Below are 17,933 nucleotides of genomic sequence, written 5' to 3'. Positions count from 1 at the left end.
CAGCTTATGTTCCCTGTTAGTGGGGGAACAATCTAACGCTTGGTGAATTCTGTCTCAGTTTCAGTTTTTGTTTTTATTTGTCATTTCCTTTTCACGGTGAAGATAAGAGCAACACATTCATCACATAAGTGAAAAACAATGAAGTGTTCAGGCACGAGAAAAAAAAGACACATTGCTTCTTCTTCTTGTTGGGAAGAGAGTCCTGGTGGGGGGGGTGGGGGGGGATAAGTAACTCAAGGTTCTAAATAGGCGCTAAATACGAGTTGGCGACACCGGGCCCAAAGTAATCTGTGCATCTCCTCCACCTTCCAGCTGGGGACCACCCGTACGAGTGCGAGTTCTGCGGGAGCTGCTTCCGGGACGAGAGCACGCTGAAGGGCCACAAGCGCATCCACACCGGGGAGAAGCCCTACGAATGTAACGGCTGCGGGAAGAAGTTCAGCCTCAAGCACCAGCTGGAAACCCACTACCGCGTGCACACAGGTACCGGCATCCGCAACACCTTCCCAACCACCTTGTCGCTGCTGCAGTCCAATCAAAGTGCAGATCAACAGCCGCATGCGCCAGTGACACAAACTGGCTGATTCATTCATTCATTCAGCAGACAGTTTTCTCACGGAATGCAAAAGTGGCATTTTTTTTTTTTTAATTTTATTTTCCTTCAAAATTTCCATCCCACAATCAAATGCAACAGTTGCACAAAACAGACGTCACATTCTCCCGCATCCACAACAATAACGTCGTCAATAACAGACGGCTGTCAAGCTCATTATTTCCGTTATTGTTCCCCGAGGGGAGGTTCCTCCTCGCAGACACGCAGCGCAAACAGTCGCTGTCGAAAGCGCCGTCGCCTCCTCCCGGCGGGCGCTGTTTGAGAAATCGGACGCAAATTCTAAACACAATGACCTTCAGGGCCCAAAAAAAAAAAATGAGGTGCACAGCAGTGTGAAGGATAACGCACCTGTTGATGACCAGGTAGCACCGAGGTATCCAACCTCCCAGCTGAATTATGTTGCGCTGATACGATACTCGATGGTACTATCAGGTGCAAAATGTAATAATAATTCCTTTTTTCCTGCAAGTAGAGGTGAGCTGTCAACCCCACGTGCTGGAAACAAAATTCTGTGATCCGTTTCCCCAAGTTAGAATCTTTCAGGCAGACAAATACTTTATTTATATAAATTAACTTTTCTTGCAGCTTGACAAGTATGGAAACACATTGACCTGTAGAATCCTGAAAAAAATAATAAGTCAAATGTAAAAAATAAAAGAAGAGTACTAAAAAAAAATAACATAGCACAATAAAGAACACATACTGCACAAAAGAGGCACGGCGGGGATTGGCGTCCAGTCGTGTCGCCTGTTTGCTGTCGGTCAGCTATACGCTTACGGTCATCTCATGCATGTGCAACAGCGATTGCACGACGGCGGCTCCCTCTCAAAACATAGAGGAAGAAGCGCCGGCCTCCCTGGCCCCGCCTCCTCGCCGCTAGGGCCCCGAGCGCAGGCCCAGGCAATATCTCTGCCGCGGCGATACTGTAGACGGATGTCTCCGACGGCTGCGTATTGATCCCGGCTATATTTAGAGCCCCATAAAGATGTTGACACGGTGATAAGCCGCCTGCACGCCGGCCGGCACCGGGACCAACAGACGGAGGCGGCGGCCGCCGAGGTGGCACGCGGCCAGCAGGGAGGGGGGGGGGGGGGGGGGGGGGGTGGCTTACTGCCGGGCGCGTGCGCGCACGTGCACGCCTCCGACTCCCCCATTCAATAAGCCAGCTGTTAAGCCACACTATCAAGGCAGCCTGTCCAGTAATTGGCTCCCCTCCGTCCACCCTTTCCCCTCATTGTTTTTTTTTATGTGTGCAGGAGGGGGGTTTGGGGGGGGGGGGGGGTGAGTGAGGAGGTGCGGTTTTGGGGTGGGTGGGGAGGCTTTGCGCTAAGCCGGCGAGCAACAGCAGATAACAAGAGCAAGTGACAAGCTCACAGTCAAAGGCCACCTCGCACAAAAGGGAGCTGCTTGATAAATCATCGACGTTGGCAACCGCCAGCCCCCCCCCCCTCCTCCTCCTCCCTCCCAACACACACACACACCACCAGCAGCACCACCACCCTTCCTTTCTTCCAAACCCCCCCCCCCCCGCCTTCTCTCCACACATCCCAAATGCCAATGGTGGATCAATACCCGGCCCCCCGATTTGCAATTCATTATCAGCCGCTGATTTGAGACGAGCCTGTTTACAGTCGGGAGTCATGGACACCGGCGAGGATGCCGCCGCCCGCCGCACTCATTGGCTTAAATGGCACCCTAACTAGGGGAGGGGGGGCGCGGAGTGGAGGTCAAGGTTAACAAGGGCTCGGGAAGGAAAGAGGAGAGGCGCTGCGGCTGGAAGGGCGGCGGTGAAGCGGCGGCTCCAGATCACTTCCGACAGCTCCTTTTCAAATGCCAGCGGAAAAGGTCGACATTTACATGTCTAATTTGCGTCTGTCGGGCCGAGCGGCGGCGGATTATTCCCCGCCATCACTCAAATCATTAGCACATTTAGGGAGACCGCCGCTGCGGAATTGAAATGTGGCCCCGCTTGAACGTCGCCGCGCAGCCGCCCTCCGCCGCACGCTTTGATTCACGACACAGCCGGGAGGGGCAGGGGAGGGCAGGGGAGGAGGGGGGGGGGCGGAGGGTGGGAGCCTTTGTGCCTGCAGTTGCGTGAGGATGGCAAAAATAAATACATGAAAATCACGTTGGGGCATTTGGCTTCCTCGCTGCAAATTCCCCACTCCAGAAATACACTTGGATCTAAAGACACTGCGGTTGTTTCCTTTCGTCATCGTCGTCATCAAACACCCACAACAGGGATGGCAGTCATCTTGGATTTCCATACTGCAGGGAAATGAGTTAAAAATAATGCATCTATGGGTCCAGATGTGCGTTCCAGTTCTACATTTCATTTGATTGTGTGAGCTGTTTATTTTTAGCGTCAAGCGCCGTATGCTGTATTTTAGCTCCATCATTCCGCAATTACCACCGTGGGTAACCACCACGTGACTGCATTTCTAACATAGCGTGACAAAACCGCTTTGTCCAGCAGGGTTCACAATGCCTTGCTGCAAATACCAAGTTGTGTTCAAGCAAAGGCATTCTTTGAGAAGATTCTTAAATCACCGCATAAAGGACAGTGATAGACAAAATAGAACTCATCCTCCACAACCTGGAGATCTTCCTGCCAGTCTTCTTAAGCTGTGAGGTTCTCCCAGTTGTGAACTTTTCTAACACGCTCAAGTTGAGCGTTTGGATCCTCTGTCCAGTTCCGCCCACTAACCGACCCCGACTCCGACTGCAGGTGAGAAGCCATTCGAGTGCAAGCTGTGCCACCAGCGATCCAGGGACTACTCGGCCATGATCAAGCACCTGCGCACCCACAACGGCGCCTCGCCCTACCAGTGCACCATCTGCCTGGAGTACTGCCCCAGCCTGTCGGCCATGCAGAAGCACATGAAGAGCCACAAGCCGGAGGACGTCCCGCCGGACTGGCGCATAGAGAAGACCTACCTGTACCTGTGCTACGTCTGAGCGGGGGGGCAGGGAGGGGGGCGTGTGTCCCAGTGGAGGGTGGCGAGGGGTCGGGATCAGGATGGTTTCAAGAAAAAAAAAAAAATTGGTTGGGGATGGGGAAATGGGAATGTAGTGGAAAATGGGTGGGAGTGGGGGGGGGGGGGGGGGGGGCATCGTCTGCGTTCTTTGACAGATGAGGAATGTCAACGGCAAGAAGGCTGGGATTTCTTTTTTTTGTTGGTTTCTTTACATGCAAAAAGGCGGCAGCAGCAAACGACTGGGAGGTGTGTGTGTGGGGGGGGGGGGGTTGGAAAAAAGAAATGAAAGACAGGAAGAGACAGGAGAGAGAAAGAGAGAGAGGTAGAGGGGCTCTCCGCCATTGTTCGGATTCACCGGGTCATTCACTACATCGCAAACTGTGTTACTGTTTCAGGTCATTTTCACGCGGGGCCTGTGAGGCAGGCGGGGTGGCGGGGGGGTCAGGGCGGTGGGCGGGGGATGTGGGGGACGCCACTGCCACCGCTTCCGCGGTGTGACAGCAGATTCTCGGGGGCGACCTGGACCCGTGCACGGCCCGGCCGCGACCCATTCCGCTTTGCATTTTCTCCGCCACTGGCAGGGTTCAGCTGTTCTGGGTGGTGTTAGTTTCAGTGCCCCCTCCCCCGCCGCCACCACCACCACCACCACCACCACCACCACGCCCCCCACTGGGCCTCCGAGGGGCTTTCAGAGGACGTCACCTTTCGCCTGGTGGCAGGAAGCCGTCTGCTGCTGTGGCCGTCAAAACAGACGTCCCCGTTCCGTTCCGTTCCTTTGCCATTTTAGGACGCGAGCGAGTCACCGGAGTTTGAACGGCTCAGTCGAGTCATTAACCTTCTGCCGGTGTGAGCTGGGGTTTGGCGGCCTGGTGGTACCGTATGCAGTAGACGAAGCGGCCGAGCCGGAGGCCACTAAAGCACCACGGGCCAATCAGAGGCCTGGTTGCGAGGGAGGAAGACGTCAGTGCTGCTTTCATTTTCTTTCTTTTTTTTTTGTCTTTTTTACTTGTTTGTTCTTCCTTTTATTTTGAAAAGTCCCCCCACTTTTGTCGGCAGTGTTCCTGAGTCTCAGCCAACCATCCACTCGTCCTCTGCGGAGAGCCGACACGACAGTCAACTTCACTTTTATTGCGTTGTCGTTGTGGGCTTTTTTTGTTATTGTTGTTGTTGCCCTTTAAAGCTCTGCATCGTAACTTATCAAGGCTTGATTGCACAAAAAAAAAAACACAAACCTACGACAACAGTCTCTGTTTGACACCTGCAAGTTATATCTTTTTTTTTTTTTCTTATTTTCATATCATACAACAACCATAACGCTCTATCACTGTACGCCGCATTAAACCCAACATATACATGCATACTCAGCAATAGGACGCATTTTTACTTTTTACATCCACGTTACATTAACCAGCTGACTCTTTGTTTTTCTCACACTAACGACAAACTACACAAACTGACACAGCAAACAATAACACTCGGGGCCGCAACAGATCTGTCCGGCCACCGTGCCAGGGTGGCGAGGAGGTGGAGGAGTGGGAGGAGGAGGAAGGAATGGCAAAGCACTGCTTTTCCGTGGGAGTCCTGTGACTTTGGCCGCTCGGAGTGAATGTTGAAGACATTAGCGCTGGGAATGCCTTAGCTTGAACACCTCGGGCCGAGGGCGGCTCGGCTCGCTGGGTGAAAGACTGTTATGTCGGCATTGAATCATGAATGTGAAAGACTGTCAGCCTGGGTTTGGGGGAGGGTGGGGAGGGGAGGGGTCACAACGGAGGCATCGGAGGCTAACGCTACCTCTCACAGGAAGTCGGCAATCAACGATGGATTCCCACCTGGGTACAAAACAGCGAGGAGAGATTCTGTCCAGGTTACTAGCTAGCTATTGGCTATTTGTTTTGTTTTCAAATTTACGACATGAATTTGTCTTCAGCCGGTGGTTAAAACATATCACTTTTGCAACCTAAGGGCACCTCGGCGTCCAGGTTTTTCTGTTGTTCGTAATACCTTGCTGGCCGACACCTGAAGCCTCGGGTTGACTGTGGTGCAGGTTTGAGTTGCTAGCAGTGTTTTTAAACGGTGCATTTCCCTAAAATGTTAAATATGAATATGCAAGCATTTGAGCCGCCAGCGGGCCTTTGAGAACAGTATTACAATGCTGTGTGAACACGCATCACTCAAAACGCTCATACGTGAGGCGAGGCCCTCTCGTGGTCGGTCGCCAAATGGCCCGAGCTGATGCGTCCGTTCCCCTGAAACCAGAACCTGCATCCAGTCCAACCCGGCGGGGTCACATCTACGAGCAGCAGGTGGGAGTTTTTTTGTGGGGCGTCTTTTGCAATGCATCATTAGCGCCCCCACGTGGCACGACGCACCCGCGGGTATTACTGTTGAACCTGAGGCTCTAATGAGTGTCACGGCGTGACCAGAAGGAGGTCACTGACGCCTCGTGGGTTTATTTTCCTTGCTTGAAAACAAAATGGCCGATAGAAAAGAGGAGTCATGGGGGGGTTAAAAAGAAAATCACTGATGGGGTGAGACACGGCCCAGCAGCTCAGGGGGGCGACCAATAGGACGACAGAATAAATCAACCCTCTCTTTCTCTGTGTGTTGTTTCGTCCCTGTGCCGCGTCTCGCTCGTCCCCTTGTTGTTGTTGCCGTCGTTGCTGTTGATGTTTGCTGTTGTTGTTGTTGTTGCTATTATTTACCTTGAGTTTGATCTCAACACATCGTACTTGAATTACCTTGTTATGTGACCTCACGTTGCTTGTGTTGAATTTTATTTTGTCTTCCTTTACATTTGTACACTTTTGTTGCGTTTGCTCTTGAGCGAAATGGAAATTGCGTTGCACGAGGTGATGAAGCAGCGTCCACGCAGAGATAATAAGTGCCACGGTGAAGAGATTTGTTTCCTTTTTCTAATGTTTTGTATATCTTTGTGCATTACTTGTTACCAAACTCGGTATTATTAACCCCGCTTTTGTTAATAAGCCACAATGGTTTGGTCATTTCTTATAAAAGCTACCTCTAAGTTTGTTTGTTTTTTTCTTTGTATTTTTTTTTTTTTTTTCGCAAAAAGCACATTTTGTGTATGCGTGTGTGTGTGTGTGTGCGCGCGCGTCTGTGTTATTTCATCATTGCAACTTCATCTCATGCTTTTTCAACTTGATTTGTGTTTTGGTTTTTTTTAAGCAAGATGTTTTTTGGGAAAAGAGTGAGACGTAACAAAAGTAGAGGTTGATAGGATTTGAACATTTAAACGGACATTTATTCCTCCCTTATAGTCCCCCCCCCCCACACACACCCCACACCCCTTAAACCCCCCTTCACCTCCAGCCACAGAAGAGCAGCGCAAGAAAGAAAAGAAAAAGCAATTTTGAAGCCTTAAGTGATGAGTCTGAGGAAGAAGTGGCAGATAAGGAGGAGTGCTATTGCTTTTCTTGTGTGCGATGGGGGAAAAGGTTTAAGGGGCTTAAAAGCAAGACTTTAAACTTGAAAAATATGTGAATAGAATTGTAGTTTTGTAATGTGAAAAAGAGGAAGGAGAAGAAGAAGAAAAAGGAGGAGGAGGAGGAAGAGAAGGAAAAAAAAATGATCACGAGAAAGAGCAGAACTGCCCAGGATGGGTTCTATTTGCAGCGATACAGAGTGCGTTGGACAATTTGGAACTGAAAGTGGTCATCGCAAAAGAAAAAAGACGCAGCAGCCAGGCGGCGGAATGTTCTCTGGGCTGACGAGCTGTCCTGAGAATTGAGCAAATTCCTGAACAAGAGCCGACAGAGGCTATTTGATATATAAAAAGTGTGATATTTTTGTACTCCGTGTCTTCTTTTCCATTTTTGTGGAGGGTTACAGCAGGGCACAAATATTTGTATTTCTTTTATTTTTTTCTTAAAACCTTTATTTCTCTCTCTCTCTGGGTGTGAATCATTTTTGCCTTGCTCCCTCTTTGATATCGTTGGACAACAAAGAAAAATCTGAAAAAAAAAAAAAACGTGTGTGAACATATTGTAATAATGATGATGATAATAACAATAATGATGATAATAATAATAATAAGTGTCGCTTTCTGGATGTCAGTCGCAGTGTCGGTGAAGGACTCAAATCAATCCGCCACAAATTTACAAGTGTGTGTATGTTACAAAAAAGGAAATTTTGAAAAAAAAAAAGAAAAAAAAAGATGACAAAAGAGTTTCCTGGTGGAAGGATACGGCAGAAACCGACCGATTACTTGTCATTCACTATTTTTTAATCAAACTTGACTGTGGCCGAAAAAAAAAAAATGTTTTTCTGTTTTTTTGTATTTGATTTTGTTTTGGGGGGGGGGGAACAAAAACAAGAAGAAAAAGAAGAAGGGATGGCACGTCCCAATGGGGCTCTGGCCATTTGTATTCTCCAACACTGTGAGCTGAGGGGCTTTTTGATTGCGTCACCCCCTCGTTGTAGGAAATCACCCAGCCACGACCCCCCCCCCCCCCAGTAATAACTCCTGGCAACACAAGTCAGTCAGAGCCACCGCAACACAGCACCTGATCAGTTGAACCTTTCTATCATCGTCCTCTTGAATGTTTTCTATTTCTGTGCGGGTGAAACAAACTGTGTGTGCCAGACAGACAGACAGAGAGAGAGAGAGAGAGAGAGAGAGAGGGAGAGAGAGAGAGAGAGAGAGAGAGAGTGTGTGTGTGTGTGTGTGAGAGTGAGTGAGGAAAAATGCACTAAACAGATCAGATACGAAATAAAAATGATATTCTATGCCACTTTTTTCTCTCTGTTGGAAAAAAATATCTATATATAAATATATTCATTGGCATTGTTCTAGTTCTCCCTCAGTGTTCCTCCGATGTTTCTGTACTATCTTTGTGCCTAAAAATGGAGTTTGTTCAACAAAAGTATTCATCTATATCTGCTTAGTTTTTCTGTATTTTTACCAGGTGAAAAATAAAAAAACAACAATAATAATAATAATAATAATAATAATAATAATAAATAAGTGGTGTCTCCAGCTACACTAGGGATGTCATGACGCTCCAGACAGATTGCATGTTTTATTTTTCTTTAAACAAAAAAACAAAAATCAAAAACAGAGCCACTGCTTCTTTTCACTGTTGAAGCAACATCGGGATTCCTTTCTTCTTCTTCTTCCCCTCTCAAGGCCTTAAGACTTTTTGATCGGCACCAAGAAGCATTTTATTTAGCAAAGCAAAGTGGTAAAGTTGTAAAACTTGCTTATACTCTGAACAGAGAAGAATGATTTATTTTTGCAAGCGGTTGAAGCACTGAGTCTGGTTCATTTGTTCTGTAATTTTGTTTTCTTTTTGGTCAGCAACAGGCTTGCTAGTTAAAACTTAATATTGCTCTTGAGAAATAAAAAAAAGAAAGAAAGAAAAACCACCATTTGGGTCGGTTTGGCACTAATGTTTTTTTTTTCCAATCCTGTTTTGCTTCATTTTAAGTACTTTTTAAAAAAAAAAAAATATTCTTACAAAAAAAAAATCGTTTTCGACATTGGGATTGGAGGGATGTGGAGTTTTCTGGGAGAAAAATCATGACATCCCTGGCACTGGCTGGCACTCTGTGTTTTGGTGTGGTGTTTTCTAGAACAAAAACAAAAAAAAAGTAGCCATCTCATGCAGTGTTGCCATGCATGTCAAGGTCTAGAGTTATAAAAAAAAAAAAAAAAAAAAAAAAAAAAAAAACTTGTTTGAAGCACCGAGACATTGTGATTTTTTTTTTTTTTTTTTTTTTTCTGTTAATTTTAAGACTTTCTCTAGCACTGAGGACCAACTGCCCTGTTCGGACCAAGCATTAACAAGCTGTTCCTCTGTCTTTCCTCCCCCTCCTGGCTTGTCTGTGCTACTTATCCATTGTCGTGACAGCACAAGTGCCAGTCAAGTTGCTCTGTATTAAGAAAATAGTGTTTTCTTTATTATTATGATTTTGAATTGTTATAGTTTTTGTCTACCTCAGCACCTAATCTTAGCCTAATCTTAGAAGGTGCCCAATTATTATTTTTATTTTCTTTCTTATTGTTGTATATTTTTTTCTTTTTTTTTTTTTTTTTTGAAAATTTGCATTAGAGCTTTGTAAAGGTCCTTTGTCTTTTCCAGCGACAATGTGCTATATATATATATCATTTTTTTTTAATTTTCTGTGGCAGTTTGTTTCCTGTTGAGCTGTGCCACAATCTATAGCCACCGTCTGTTGATATAGAGGTTGTTTTCTTCTGTTTGTTTCTTTCCATGTAGAATCAGACACCTCTCTTTGTAACATTTCAGTGTTCTCTGATGGAGTGTGAAAAAATAAAAAGGACAAATAAAAGATTTAATGCTGCAAGTTCTCTCCATGTCGTCAGTGAATTCAATCTTCTGCCTTTTGATGGTGAAAAAGTATTTCTCTTTTTTCATACATCCTTCTGCATTGGGGGTTTGGGTTTGTAGTGCAAAAAGTTATTTTTTGTATTTTTATTTATCACCCTCACTAAAAGTCAAATCACGATATACTTTATCAGTTGTATACTTTCAACCTGCAGCTAGAAAAAGAATAAAGCAGATGGACTTCACGCTGTCGTCCGAGCACTTTTTTCTGGCTCAGATTTTAAGTATAAATTCATACAAAATTCATACAAAATCTTTTTTTTTTTTTTTAGCTTTCTGTGTCGCAGCTGTACCTGACACCAACCAGACATTCCCTTTGTCCACTGCTTCACCCCTCCTCCAAAACAAAAACAAAAGAAACGCAGTGCCGCCGTTTCTTTGGGGTTGTTTGCTTTCTATTTGTTGATTTAACTCTTTCACAGCTTGGCAGCAAACACAAACAGGAAGTGAGCGGGAAAAAGGCTCTCATTAAATGTTTTTCTTAGACTTGTTGCTTTTGGAGGACTTTGATCTTATTTTTGGGAGTTTTTTTTTTTTTTTTAAGGCAGGAAGGGGCAGCGGTTGGTGAATGCTTTGTCAGGATTTGGTAACTTGAACAGTGAAGGGCCCTTTGTGTCGCAGCGTGGTGATCTTTGACCCACATCTCCTGAGGGCGGACGCTTCAGGTCAACGTGCTGATCCACCGAGATGCTTGTTTTAAAGCTTTAAAATGTCAAATTAGGCCGTCGGATGGCTTCATTTTACCCAGACAGCATGAGTCTGAGCCAAGCTAAGAGCTTTAAATCAGCCCGTTGATCTTTTTTTTTGCTTTTTTGCTTTTAAATGAATAATGGAGTATTGGTAATCTATGTTTTGAAATGTTAAACTTTGACCAGTAGTGGCTCCACTTTAAGCTATATCTATTTTTAGAAAAATATTAAACGTGAAAACCTGTGAAATATTAATAAAGAAAAGTACTTACTATTTTTAGTATTTATTTTTACAAACGTAAATGTGGTTAAAATAACACTTCAGTATATTTCAATGAATAACGGTGGTGAAAGGTCTCCTCAGAAAAAATGTACAGCTGAAAGAAATTACAGAGAGCACAAAAATATGAATCAACATTTTTTTTTTTTTCTTGTAGTTTAGTCAAGTGATCGTTCTGCTCTGGTTACCCTGGTGTCGTTGTCCATGGTGACCTCTTCTGGCAGCTGCGGTGAACTACATGAGTTATGAGTTAAGAATGTAACTTATGGTTGTGGACATTTACTTTTTCAGCAAATAAACGAATGACCAGCTGGTACAAATGCACGTGATTTTTCATTCAAACTACGTTTTTGCAAAAGTTGTAACTAGATTTTATTATGTTTAAATAGAAAATTTAGTGGCTTTAAATTAAAATTTGCAAATGTTTAGTATCAAAGATTTGCTTACACAGGTCTCTCCATTAGATAACCTTGTTTCTGAATTAAATTACTTCTATCAATATGGTTAGATTGTTATTATTTCAACCTATTTTAGACTAAAATAATTACCGACTGGAAATAATAATTAAACAATTTCAGTTAAAAGGTAAGTAAGCATTTTATTGGTGGTCTCAGTTACTACTTTAAAAAGACATGTTGTTGTTGTTGTTATTATTATTATCATTATTATTATTATCATAAAACAGAATAATAATAATTCCTTATGCAACCCATAAACAAGAGCCACATAAATTTCCGAGAGGTTTTATTCACTTGTTTCACACATACAAACATTGCAAAATGCAAAGAGAAAAATTAAACATGGTGACGTTTGAAATATAGTTGTGTACATTTTATTACAATACTCCTTTAAAAGGTGAATAATACAGATAAACATATATTTTTACAGTGTGTCTTACTTTAGGGTTTAGATTTCTGTACCAGCCACATAAAAAAATTCAGCAACACTTCCCTACTCGAATTCAAATTAAAAGCATGTAGTCAGATGTGTTTGCTCGCACCGAGAACAGGGCCAACACATTTGGCCTTATTGTGATTATTATTTTGTTTTGAAATGCCCAAACTCTCCCCAGCGACCTCGAATCAGCCACAACAGTGGGATGACAATCAGGCCCCCTGCCACACTGACCATAGCGTGCCCAGCGTGATACTGTAGGTCACCACTGCCACTAGATAAACCCTGAAGAGCAGCACGTCCAGCACGTAGCCCACCTGCAGCCACTCCTTGGCCACCTCGCGGCACCGGTCCCTCTTCTCCAGGAAGCGGCGTATGGCCGTCACTTCCTGCAGGATGTTGTCCATGACGGGCGGGGTGGGGTCCCTGGGCGGAGGCAGACCCAGGCGGAGCAGCCCGCCCTCTCGGTCGTGCTGGCTGACCCTTTGGCCTCTCTCGCAGGTGTGGTGGTGGGTGCACTGGGCTGTGGGGTGTGTTCAAAAGTGAGCTTCTTTAAGCGTCGAGACTTTGTTGAGCTTTCAAGCAAAGTAGTTTCTGGTGGATTTAGCTTGATTTATTTGATAATGTGCATCATGTTGGAATAACCACAGCTGTGTCCTACCGGTCCCGTAGCTGTTGTCCTTGTAGTGCTCCAGGTCGGAGGCCTGGGAGGACAGGCTGGAGCAGAGGCGGTGCTTCTTGTGAATGCAGAAGAGGACTGGGGCCCTCTCCAGCACCACGTACTTCACCCACGCCGGCACTGGGGTCTGCAGGTCCTGCTTGTGCACCAGACGCACTATCAACACGGTTTCCGTCAGGCTAATCACCAGGAGGGCCATGCAAACGACAAAGTACACCCCTGCAACACAGGTGAGGTGTGATGAATTGTCTGATGAACATGACTGAGGCCTCAGCCTGAAATTAAATATCATGATGTGATGAAATTATCAATTAATATATCCCATGACAATATTCAACTAAGGATTGAAATATTATTTGCCTAGCCAACACCGTCACTAAGCATGTTAGCATTAGCCCGTTAAATTGTTCATTTGAAAAGAACTTTTTTTTTCTTTTCTTTTTTAAAAAAAAACAAACAAAAAACAACAAATTAAACAGCTAGACTGCAAAGTTAGTAATGGTGACAACCTGCAACTCTGGGCTAGCGCTAGCCAGCTGCCATTTATGTCCTCAACGGCATGAGTGACAGGACGTCATTTGACACGTGAGTCCACGAGTTATTCATTTCTAGACTAACCAAACTGTTTTCCCAGCACATGACTTGTTTTTACGTCCTTGCCCGGTTATCCCAATTCTTTTAGAAAGTGGTAAAATAATTTTCTTTTTACTCTCTCTCGATCCATTTAGAGTAGGCATACGTGAAATAAACTGAAATATTTGAGTAAACTTCCAAACTTATAGTATCATTTGTTTCGTTTGTATCATGAGTATCATTTGATTATCTCATTGCCGGGCCAAGTGGCTTGATTTTTGGTCAGTTATTATTATCATTATTTTTAGTAGTAGTCATAGTGGTAGCAGTAGTAGTCGTAGTAGTATACTTAATTGTTTCTCAATTGTTCCTACGATTGATTAATTTATCTATCTATCTATTTATGTATTCATTCCTTCATTCATTCATGCTTTCATTCATTCACTATTCCAAGAGCTGAGATCTTGTGTTTGTGCAGTACAGAGAGGCGCTTGCATGAGTACACGAGTACCTACTATTACACTGCCAAAGTAGCATATTAGCAGGATAGCCTTACTTTAATTAGAGTCTCTATGTTGCCTGTTGCAGTGTGATGATGTGCTTATCTGCCTCCAGCATGCCGAGTCTGCCGAGTCCTCCAAAGTCCTGACATCACAAGCTACTTGAGTCTGAGAGCACTTACACTTCTCCTTGTTCTCATTATGTCCTTACAAATATGTCCCTACATGCTTAGCTTGCAGCCTAATTGCAACTCAATTTTTCCCCAAGGTCTCATCACATCCTGTTCCACCAGCCAGCCTCTCTGTATCGTTTTGCAGCTGATGTTAACCAAGAGATACAACGCCGTGGCAGTCATTCCCTCGTTGCAATCCTCTCCTTGAGAAGCAGGTCCTGCTTACCTATCAGCGGGGTCCCTATGGCAGTGGCAGGCAGGGTGTCAGAGACAATGATGAGGAAGACAGAGTAGCCCAGCAGCAGGGTGATCTTGAAGGAGACCCTCTCTCCGCTGTCGGGCGGCAAATAGAAACCAACAATGTCCATCACCATCAGGAAGATGCTGGGCAGCAGCAGGTTCACAGTGTAGAACAACGGCCGCCGCCGGATCACCACCTGGGCGAGCAGGGTGACAGCCACAGTGACAGCCGAGAGGGAAAGGGAGTTTCGGTTAGATGAGGAGCGGGTGGCCCCAAATGGATCACGGCTATTCAAGAAAAAATAACAGAGGCCAGTCGGTGAAAGTTGGAATAAACCATGGAAGCAATCATTATTTGTTGTAAACACCAGATCCTGAATAAAGTGAGGAGCAATTAGAAAAAAAAGTTAAAAAAAACGCTTATCTTCAGGAATTAGCTAATAGTTCTTTGTTTGTGTCTGTGTCTTTGCTTGCTCCAAGTGGACCAGGACTGGTTCTGGGCTTGGTTGTAGGTGTTTAATGTGCTCTTGTTTTGAAAAAAAACATATATATATATATATATATATATATATATATATATACATATATATATATATTCCAGATTTAAAAAACCATATATAGTAACAAATGAAGGAAGAAAAAGAAAACCTACATGGAACTTCATCTCAGCATAGTAGTCATCGTTGTCCACACTGAAGCTCTTGTATTTTGACAGGATGTGCAGCAGCTCCCACTCGCCCTGGTTCATGAAGACGCTCTTGTCCTCCCGGAGCTCCTCGGGGCTTCGCATCAGCGTGATGTTGATGTCATCAACTGCGGATCGAAACGCAACGATGGGAGCTCGGCGATACGGCCATGGTAACGAGTTAACTTTTCGCCACCACTCGGCTCTCTACGCGGCAGTCACAGCAGGTGGGTGATCAACATGCACAAGAAGCGAACGCAAGTTCAGTTAACGCCTCGGTGAGAGGAGTGAGGCGACGGCCGGAGAGGCTCGGGGCGAAATCACAACAAAGCGACAACCTGCCAACTGATTTAGACGCAGGCAAGAGGCTTAACGATGATCATGCTGCACCCCTTGGGATGTTTTGACTATTTTACTAATCAATGAGTTCTGAACTTGCTCAAAACCCTGGTCAGGTTGCCACACACAATTAGAAGTTCAGCGCCATGTTGTTGCAGAGATTCACATCAATTTTAAGGGCGTGGCCCAGGGGAAGGATTTGTTCAAATCCTCTGCGACTTTGTGGTGTTGGAACAATTGTTTTAAGTTATCATCCTGAAGAGCTGTGATGAGAAGGAGCTGACTGGGTAGCATCGACCGCCAACTGTTGTGGACATACTCAACTCTACCAATGTTCTCTCAGTTGTCTACTGAAGTCACGTTTGTGTATGTGGCAGAAACGGTTGAAATTGTCATCTTATTTCAATACTATTTCAATTTATCAAATGTTTTTTTTTTTTTTTCCTCCCGAAATCATCTCTGAGCGTGTGTGAAGGCAGTGTAGTGGCATCTTACTGGTGTGTAGCCAGCTCTGGAAGGTGAGGCTGCACTTCTGGACGTCGAACGGGAAGTTGTAGATGTTGAGCGTGCACGCCGTGACCACCTGGATGGGCTTGTAGTTGCGCACCAGTCCATCGTACGTCACATAGACGTACGGTATGTCCGGAGACTTGCCCACGTCCACGCTGCGGGACAGAGACAGGAGTGTGGCTGTCAGTCAGCAAGGGAGCGAGGGCGGCGACACGGCGATGGAGGTCACCAATGATGCTCTTACAACTCATTGATGAGGATGTCAGGAACCCAAACGTTGGCCGTCGGTATCGACACTTGTTTGACTGCGTCAAAGTCTTCTGGGTTCCACACCAGGAACTCGTCGGTCCAAGACTAGGATGTTCAGCAAAAGGGAGGGTTGTGTATTATGCGTATGAACAGATTTAATTTCAAGTCCTAATCATAGGCCACTGTGCTGTCGTAGTCCCACCTGTCTGTACCAAACGTACGTCGTCAACACTTGGTTCTTCTCATCCTGACGCATAAACAAGAAAATATTACACTTTATAAAAACCCATTATTAAATTTATGACACTGAACTCATTTAGACCCACATATCTATAAATTAGGGTCTTGAGGCCAGTTCACTGGTCGGCAGAGTAACGCACCACGTTGAGGATGGAGTAAACCATGAGGTCGATGGCCACGATGGTGGACGTCCTCCAGTCCTTGACCGGACGCACGCCCTTCTTATATCCAGCGCTCAGGAACTCTGACAGACGCACGAGCGTAGCGTTGGCAAATCGCCCCGTGGTACTGCCCAGTTTCTTCACTGGAAATGACGCACATTGACAAGACAGTGCAGTGCGTACTTTTAAATAGGCTTTTTTTTTTTTTTTTACAATTCATATTCCTGTTTGAGCAATTTTCTTTCATTCAGTTTTTGGACACGTCTGGAAATTGAAACACAATTTCAGGATCTGACTGATGCGGATTGTTTTATTTAGAATAAGTAACAGTGACAGTATTTTCCAATGTCTGTAACTAATTCTCCAATTCCCAGATTACAAAGACAAAGCTCAATATAAAAAATACATAACAATGTATGTAATCTAGCAGTAGAAATATCTAAAGATTAATCAGATTAACTGGTGAGAGTGTAGAAATTTGTTGCGTTCAAAACAGAAAATGTTCTGCGGCTCAGTCAAACCAGACTCCGTACCTGTGCACGCTCTCGATGCCCCTTGAACGAGCAGGAAAAGGAGCAGCGTCCAGGCTGCCGAGGGCCTCATGGCGTCAGTTCTCCCTCTGTCCTCCTGCTGTAAACGTCTGCCCGACTCCCCCGCCGTCCATCTCCGTCCTCTGTCCTCACGTCTTCTCCCCTCGTCCCAACATCACAACCTGGTTTTGTCACTCGGCTCGTGGGGTGGAACTACCGGCGCCAGCAACTCTCCTCCCTGTTTGATAAATGGACCTGAGGGGGAGAAAAAAAAAAAGCTGCTCACCAGATCGTATGACAGCACTGAGAGATCATTTAATTAGTTAATACATCAACATCAACCCAGTGACTGAGTGGATGAAGGGTAAGACGGAGTGTCGGCTCACTGAGTGTCAAGTTTCAGCATTTGCTGAACTGCAAAATTGGATTCTTTATCTTTTGAAACAGCATATGAAGGTTAATGTAATTAAGATTATGTGTCAGCGGCTCATATGCGAGCAGCTTGTTGTTATTATTATGGCTGGTCAGTGGTTGTCGGTTGAACGCTGCTTTGGTTTGTCCATGTCGTTCACCTGGTATAGGCACCGCAGCTGATTCCCAGAAATGTGTGCTTTATTTAGCAAACGCCCTCTGATGAGTGGAGCAGGCAAAATAAGCGAAGGATGGACTTCTCTCTCTTCTGACAGGCAGGGCACAAAGAGGCTGCTGTCGGAATCCTAGTTAAAGTGAATTGAATCAGATGTTTTGAGTTTGAAATGAGATTTTCATTCATTCATTTGTGCATTTAGAATATGTTTGGACAACTGTTGTTGCCGAAAACGGCTGTTGTTGTGTTACAATGAGTGTCTCACACCTCTGGAGCCTCCATTTTTGTCCCCTTTTCACCTTCATTTGCTGTTTTTCTGATAAGACTTTCCACAAGATTTTCCGTAAGCTGGCTGCAGGGGTTTGTCTCTCTTCTCTTTTTTTTTTTTTCTCTTAGATTCACGCATCGTGCCTCTGAAGCACTATTGAGGTCAGCCTCAATGCTGAATGTGAGCATTGTGATGTTGCCCGATAAGACCTGGCCTGCTGTCGGCACTCAGCTTCATCTTGGATGTGGTAAATGCAGCACAGTGCTCAGCTTACCACAACAAAAGCTGCACACGTCACGTGTCCGATCCTGTGCACGTCTTTCTGCTTTAAATAATCGCGAACCTGATGTGTAAAGGCTGCGAAAGGGCTGGATTTCT

At 45.1% G+C, this 17,933-nt stretch overlaps 2 protein-coding genes across 5 annotated transcripts in view; one reads left to right on the top strand and one right to left on the bottom strand.

Moving 5' to 3' along the window:
• zbtb16a (zinc finger and BTB domain containing 16a) overlaps positions 1–3,636 on the top strand; it is a 116,671-nt gene extending 113,035 nt beyond the window's left edge. For all 4 annotated transcript variants that reach the window (XM_076032137.1, XM_076032136.1, XM_076032138.1 and 1 more), the window contains exons 6-7: positions 313–483; positions 3,342–3,636. In XM_076032137.1, coding sequence (XP_075888252.1) covers positions 313–483; positions 3,342–3,571 — 401 coding nt within the window. In that variant the 3' untranslated portion in view covers positions 3,572–3,636. The remainder of the gene's footprint in view (positions 1–312; positions 484–3,341) is intronic.
• Positions 3,637–11,717: 8,081 nt separating this feature from the next.
• Positions 11,718–16,803, bottom strand: htr3a (5-hydroxytryptamine (serotonin) receptor 3A). The gene is made up of 9 exons (XM_076032139.1): positions 16,705–16,803; positions 16,151–16,314; positions 15,973–16,017; positions 15,766–15,875; positions 15,507–15,676; positions 14,640–14,800; positions 13,974–14,184; positions 12,484–12,720; positions 11,718–12,345 (listed from the first exon to the last, which is right to left on the bottom strand). The coding sequence occupies exons 1-9, from the start codon at positions 16,772–16,774 to the stop codon at positions 12,035–12,037; spliced, it is 1,479 nt and encodes a 492-aa protein (XP_075888254.1). The 5' UTR covers positions 16,775–16,803; the 3' UTR covers positions 11,718–12,034.
• Positions 16,804–17,933: the final 1,130 nt, after the last annotated feature.

Source organism: Nelusetta ayraudi, unplaced genomic scaffold, assembly GCF_046127955.1.
Source record: "Nelusetta ayraudi isolate G7.1 ecotype Tasmania unplaced genomic scaffold, CSIRO-AGI_Nayr_v1 ptg000033l, whole genome shotgun sequence".
Taxonomy (NCBI): Eukaryota; Metazoa; Chordata; class Actinopteri; order Tetraodontiformes; family Monacanthidae; genus Nelusetta; species Nelusetta ayraudi.
This window is presented reverse-complemented; position numbering and strand designations above follow the sequence as displayed.